Below are 7,213 nucleotides of genomic sequence, written 5' to 3'. Positions count from 1 at the left end.
AGACCGTGGTGTCCACCTCTTCACAGTTGGGCAAGAACATTGTGCACACTCGTGATCCCCTCCCACTGCTGCATACATATTTGGTTCAGTATTAGCTATTGTACCTCCCAGTCAGAAGGCAGTGGATTCCCATTCCATTCAGGAACAACCAATAATCTAGAGTGCAGGGTGGTGAAGGTGATAACGGGGAGGTTTGAGCTTTGCAAAATCACCTCGTCATGTGTAATTAATCACAGTGATTGCAAAGTGATGATCAAAGCTCTGTCTCTTGTGGATCTATCTGCCCCAAACTGACAGGAACTGCAATCATGTTCCCATCATGTGAATACTCTCACATTGGCTGAGATAACACCAAGAGCCCAGCAACCTAGAGTGATGGTGTGAGCTATGGCGAACCTCAACATTGCCTCAGGTTTCACTGACAGTGGGCAGTGTCACTCCCGAGATATGGTGTCAGCGTGAGGCACGTAGAATGAGTGGTTGTATTTTCGGGCTAAAAGCTAACTGTCTGAAAACAGAGATGAAGAGGAAATACTTCTCCTGGAGGGTTGGGAATCTGTGGGATTCACTACCCCAGAGTGCAGTGGGTGCTGGGACACAGAATAAATTTAAGACAGAGATAGATAGATTCTTATTAGACTTTTGTTAGTAAGCGATTAAAGGATTGTGGAGAGTGGGCAGCAAAGTAGACTTGAGACGAGATGTGATGAGCCATGGTTGTATATTCAATGGAAGAGCAAGCTCAAGGGGCCTACCCCTAGTTCCTATATTCTTATGCCTATTCATAGCAAGGAAAAACAGGGAATGGATAGAGCAGTTTCTGAAGAAGAGGAGAATTGTGGGTTGCTACTGCCATTAATCATTCACATCTCAGATAGAGCACTGAGGGGCTGCAGTAAGATGTTAAATGTTCAGAGGTCCCAGAGTAGCATTCATGTGGGACTGACAACCTCAGGCTGGAGAGAGAACCAGCTCACACAGTCACTCCCGAGGGTCTACTCTCTGATCAGTGAATGGTGCAGCAGCTCAATGTATCTTCTCTCACCTTTAGGAATGAAGTTGCCATTTACCTCTGTACTGTCGAGTGGCGTTAGACAACTGGGCCATGTTGAAGAACCAGTACATGTCTGCGCTGTTCTGGTACAGACTCGGGAAGTTATTGGACGTGATAAAGCCTGATACACAGGGGCAGGGATGCCCTGATACAGCCGGCTGGTTCGCTGTTCCCGGGATAATTTCTGGTGGGCAAAAACAACCTAGAAACAGAGAAGGAAAACATGAAGTAGCTTAGACAAGTTTGGCTCTTTGTTAATGTCATAGTTGTTCTCTCTGATATTTTACAATCCAGTAATTCAGTGACTCCCCAGCAGCTGCATAACAAACACACACAAGAAATCGAAATGTAGACTGCAGTACACCTGGTTTAATCCATAAAACCAACACTTCTCAAACCTCACAGTTCCCTAAACATGATGTGTGGGTGATGCAGGAAACCCTCCTGTCATTTTGCTCAGGAATGTTTACAGCTGCTTCGTGTGACTGGAAAATTTCTAAATCTTTTACTCCAGATGGCCAGCTTTATGTCAATATTTTGTGCCCCTCTTCGGGATCCTGTTCTGGAGGGACATTGTGCTGTATGCATGTACAGCCAGGCTGACATTGTGTGTTTGCTTGGGTTTGCCTTTTCAGTCAGATACTGAGCATGATGTTCAATGCTCTGTGGAGGATGCTGTCAAAGGCATTTCACCCAGGAAATGATACTCTCGACGGTGAACATATGGGATGCTCTGAAAAACAAATTTCTTTTTATACGAGTCACAAAGAGGGAACTTGGAAATACAAATGCATGGTCCTTATTGGTCCAAGATCAAGCCAAACACACATTAAGTCAGAGAGAGCAATGCAGAGAAGGAAACAAAATGTTTCCATTGTTACTGATGCAGTCTCAAAACGTTTGTTTCACTTTCTGATTTGCTTAAAATTCATGCATGTGTGAGAGTGAGAGAGTGAGAAAATCTCCAAATGTTGAACATTTCTCTGTTGAATGCGTTTATGGAGGCCACAAAATGCTTCACAGAAAAGGCATCACCTTTGTTCATTATTTAAATCCCCCACTGGATGGGGTGTGAATGGCAGGGAACACATTTATTGTCCATCCCTCACTGCCCAGAGGACAGTTAAGAGCCAACCACATTGATGTGGGTCTGGAGTCACATATCATCAAGACGAGGGAAAGGATGGCAGTTTCCTTCCCTCAGGGACATTAATGGACCAGATTGTTTTTTTCCTGACATTTCTTGCTTTCATTCTTGGGATGTGGGCACCACTCAGCAAGGCTAACACTTATTGTGCATCTTGAGCTGTTCTGAAAACATTGTGGTGATCAAGTTTCTTGATAACGGTTTCAATACCACAAGGTAGATAGTTAGGCCATTTCAGAGTCAACATCACTGATGTAGGACTGGAGTCACATATGGATGTGTTGAACTAAGGAATATCTGTTGATTCTCTACAGGACAGGACTGAACTGGTTGAGACTTTAACCAACTGGTTTTTGTTTAATTCCCAGCTTCTTCAGGTAACTATAAACAGAATAAAAATCCTCAAATGGCTCTGGTAGGAATGAACACTCATTCTCTGATTTACTTGTGAACATTTTGCCCATGGCTCCTCCTGAGTTCGGAGACTAACTTGCTCATTTTCATTAGTCTGCCACTCAGTGACTATTGATCTCTATCTTTCCAACAGAGCCATCAGCATCACCTGACTAGACAGCAATAAAGGAGATCTAATGGAGTGAATGATCACACAGAATCTACTGGATTCCCTTTCCTGCCAGGCAGTAAAGGTGGATATCTAGCCCAGTGAACCCTCATATTGTGTGGTCAGTCCATCAGTGAGAGAGGAGGCTGGGACCTGTATCCTGCTGCTTACCTTCACAATGTGTCCCATTCCCTCTGTAATAGGGGTTGCACTCACAGCTGTAGGAGCCTTCCGAGTTCAGGCACTCTGCGTTTGGGTCACATTGATTCATAGCTGGATCCGCACACTCATTAACATCTGCAAGCAACATTAAAAAATAAACACCAGTGAATCAGAGAGGGAGAGTGAGTGAAGAGGTGTGAGCACCTACAGTCTATGGTTGTCAGCTCATACAACGACATGGCTTTGCCGGGCTATAATTGAACACATTATGCAGCCAACCACAAGATTCGTTCTTGTTCCTGAGCCATGGCTTTTTGTAGAATCTACAATAAAAACCAGAACACACAACAAACCTTGGCCTCTCCGTTACATCGATTAACTCCATCCACATATCCTTTTGTTCCTTGCTAAAAATCACGCAACACGAGGTTATCGTCCAACAGATGTATTTGGAAGCACTAGCTTTTGGAGCGTCGCTCCTTCATCAGGTGGTTGTGGAGTATAAGATTGTAAGACACAGAATTTATAGCAAAAGTTTACAGTGTGATGTAACTCAAATGATATATGGAAAAAGGCCTGGATGATTTGTTGAGTCTCTCAAATTTTAGAATGACCATGTTGGTTTCAGTTCTTTCATGTGTAAATCCCAGGACTCTTTTTAAAGTTACATTCTCAAGTGAACTTTAATAATAAGTGCCATGTCAGCTCAGAGAATGTGCTGAAGGTGTGAGGTTAAAGTCTGTCTGTGCCTCAATGTTCAGACTGATTCTATTTCTAAAAAAGGGGATTTGCAGAATCTTACATGGATTCATGCAGTTTTTGAGCAAAATAAAATGTAATTCTGCAAGTACAAATTCACCCAACAAACTTATGTGCGTGTGTGTATATATGCATGAATGTGTGTCGGTGTAAAGGGGTATAAATCTGTGAGATGGTGCACGTTTGGGTGTGTGTAAGAGAGAGAGCTTGTGTGTGAGAGAGGGTCAGTGTGTGTGTATGGGTCTGTAAGAGAGTGTATGTGTCTCCTGCGTGCGTGTGTGAGAGAGACTGGGTAGTGCATTGAGGTCACCTGTCGTGCGACAGGAGTGGAAGGTCCCGGTTCCTGACTGTCTCATTTCTCGGATTGCTTCTTAAAGAGAAACAAATTAACATAAGGAACATAAGGCAAGTTAAAAGAGTTGACTAAGTTTGTCAAAGCGTGTTGTGGGGAGAATTGTCCAAATCATTCATTTAGAACACGAAGAGTATTAACCTAATACTGAGCCCTGTAAAACCCCACCAGCAACAGGCTCACAGTTACAAAAGAACATCTAACATTTTTGTTCAAAAACCCAGCTGGAGACAGTGACATTTTGAATATTTGGACTGCTTCCATCAGGTTATAATGGAGAATCATATCATTGCCCCTTGAAAAGACTCAACTGGATAGAGCAGTGTGTCCTTAAAACCAGGAATGGTATCAGTGTTTGCTTGAACTATCTTCTGAGATCTTGTAATTTCCTTAACAATTGATCAAAAAGAAAACGCAAACCTGCATGATATATCCATGAAAAGATTGTCAAATTACCTGTACAATGCCTCCCATCTCCAGTGTAACCAGCCTCACACACACATTGGAAAGAGCCGGGGCTGTTGAAACAGGAGGCCGAGCTGTGACAGTCATGGTTTCCACTTTCACATTCATTCACATCTGGGGGTTAGGAAGGAAGGAAGAGTTATTGGAAGCTACTAACATTTGTAACCCTGAAGATTTTTATTTCCACCAAGATGAAGGCATGAACTACTTTCCTCATGCACAACAAACCTGTGAGGGATGACGAGAATAGAGGAGTGTAAAATCACAGAGTGTCCTCTTCAGACAGATAGCGCACCTGCTCTGGCAGATACAAATGGGTAGGTTATGGCAGGAGTTTCTGCAGGTAAGTCAAGAGAGACACAGCAGAAATTCATCCCAAGGAAGAAGATACATATTCAGGGGAGGATGAGGCAACCATAACTGACAAGGGAAGTCAGGGTCAGCATAAATGCAAAAGCATAGAAAATGAAGATGATCAGTGGAAAGCCAGATGATTAGGATGCCTTTAAAAACCACCAGAGGATAACTAATTAAGCATAAGATTAGACAAGATGAACGAGGAGGTCAAGGTCGTGAATAATATAAAAGAAGATGACAAGAGGCTTTCTTTGTTAGATACTTTATAGAGAGGGAAGAGTGGACATTTGGAAGACTGGAAAATGAGGCTGAAGGAGTCATAACTCAGTCCCTGTAACTCAAAGGGTTCAGGCAGTGAACAGTTATGTCTCATAGATCAAGGTGCTTCTGGATATAATCCCCATTCCTGACTCGAAGAGATTCCCAGAGATTGAGGATAAAATTAAAGGGTAATACCTCAAGAATTAACCAGGACAGAATAAAGATGGAAAAGGGAGTATCCATAACTGGGAAGTTTCATTATCATTTACCTGTACAACTCCTTCCATCTCCAGTGTATCCAGCCTCACACACACATTGGAAAGAGCCGGGGCTGTTGAAACAGGAGGCCGAGCTGTGACAGTCGTGGCTTCCACTTTCACATTCATTCACATCTGAGGATCAAACAACAGAAGAGTTCATGGTTTCAAACAAAGCTTTGTCAATCAGAAACGTTCTGCTGTTGCACACTCAGATTCAGGATGGAAAAACCTGTCAATTGGAGAATAATCTCTTATGAAACAGGCACAAGTAAATCAAAAGTGATCCCTATTCTGACAGCTGTGGCCCTGCCATTTTGTGGGTTGGTGCATTGAAATTGCGGGTTATTATTGTTGTATCTTCACTCTTCCCTGACAGAGAATTGTGCACTGCAATAGAATGGTGTACAGGCTGATTGATAGTCTGACAGGTCGTCATGGGAATGATCCCCTCAGATCATTTTGTAGCTCTTGCTGCAACAATTCCACTGCATTCCATCACATTTGTGCTTAGGTTCAATCACACCCATGGATGGGAATGCAGGAACTGGGAAAGGGTGGGATTTAAATTTCCACTCCTACTCCTCAGTTCAACACTTGGCAAACATGTCACTTCCGTATTTCTAATGTCCAGTGAGTCGCATTCAATATCGTAGCTTCAACAACAAATGGCAATCAGATGTCTTATTTTGAGGGAATCCTGGACTTCTGCTAGACTTCCTAATTATTCCTTCATTATTCTAGAACTAGCAACATGTCCAAGAGTCCAGTCTGCTGTGGAAGAAGTGTGTTCAGTTCATTCCCCACTGGGTTCACTGATCCCCATCACACACATGTACAGACAGATCCATTCCAGGTGTAGCCAGTCCCACAGGAGCATCTGAAGCTTCCGTCCTGCTGGATACAGGAGGCATTGGCTCCACACGGATTGCTCAGGCACACGTCAATCACTGCAGCTCAAAACAAAAATTTGAAGTTTTGGGAAAATCAAATTGCATGTTGAAGAACAGCCTCAATTTCTCCCCTGCAAAGTTCATTATTTTTCTTCCCCTTCTCTGTGGAAAGCCACAGTTTGAGAAAGAGGTGGGTGGCACGGTGGCACAGTGGTTAGCACTGCTGCCTCACAGCGCCAGAGACCCGGGTTCAATTCCAGCCTCAGGCGACTGTGTGGAGTTTGCACGTTCTCCTCGTGCCTGCGTGGGTTTCCTCCGGGTGCTCCGGTTTCCTCCCACAGTCCAAACATGTGCAGGTCAGGTGAATTGGCCATGCTAAATTGCCCGTAGTGTTAGGTAAGGGGTAAATGTAGGGGTATGGGTGGGTTGCGCTTCGGCGGGGTGGTGTGGACTTGTTGGGCCGAAGGGCCTGTTTCCACACTGTAAGTAATCTAATCTAATTATAGGTCCTGGATAGGAAGAGCTAAATTCAATGAGTCTGAGACAACTAGATATGGATATAACAGAGTAGGCTTTTCGCAACTATTGTTTATCACAGTGGGGACAGAAACATTGGGACCTTAATTGCCAAAGGTGAATAACCATAACAGTTTTGGTTGCATATTAATTTATTGCTCAGTTTCCCTGTCTTCAGGACAAACATAAGTTTTTATTTGGTATCATGAATAATGGCTGAAGCGATTGCACAACCATCAGGGTTTATGGAAAATTCTTTATTCCCGAACATTTTAGAATGATCACGAAGATCTACTCAATAACTCAGATGATACGAGTTGATAACAGTTACATGAGAGAAATTACGAGACCCTCAACTAGATTCGAAGAAACTTCCACCAATTGGGAATTCAAATGAATGTGAGTAGGGGATTAGCGACATTTACTGT

At 43.3% G+C, this 7,213-nt stretch overlaps 2 protein-coding genes across 2 annotated transcripts in view; both read right to left on the bottom strand.

The window, feature by feature from the left end:
* The window catches only part of LOC122559483, a 203,261-nt gene extending 197,782 nt beyond the window's left edge, over window positions 1–5,479 (bottom strand). Inside the window, exons 1-2 of the mRNA XM_043708985.1 lie at window positions 5,389–5,479; window positions 4,493–4,615 (exon numbers count right to left, since the gene is read on the bottom strand). The gene's annotated coding sequence lies outside the window, so the exon portion shown is untranslated. The remainder of the gene's footprint in view (window positions 1–4,492; window positions 4,616–5,388) is intronic.
* Window positions 5,480–5,558: 79 nt separating this feature from the next.
* Window positions 5,559–7,213, bottom strand: part of LOC122559414 (pro-epidermal growth factor-like) — an 11,853-nt gene continuing 10,198 nt past the window's right edge. Inside the window, exon 8 of the mRNA XM_043708864.1 lies at window positions 5,559–5,608. Coding sequence (XP_043564799.1) covers window positions 5,559–5,608 — 50 coding nt within the window. The remainder of the gene's footprint in view (window positions 5,609–7,213) is intronic.

Source organism: Chiloscyllium plagiosum, chromosome 19, assembly GCF_004010195.1.
Source record: "Chiloscyllium plagiosum isolate BGI_BamShark_2017 chromosome 19, ASM401019v2, whole genome shotgun sequence".
Classification (NCBI taxonomy): Eukaryota; Metazoa; Chordata; class Chondrichthyes; order Orectolobiformes; family Hemiscylliidae; genus Chiloscyllium; species Chiloscyllium plagiosum.
Note: the sequence above shows the minus strand (reverse complement) of the source record. Positions and strands in the feature narration are given on the sequence as shown.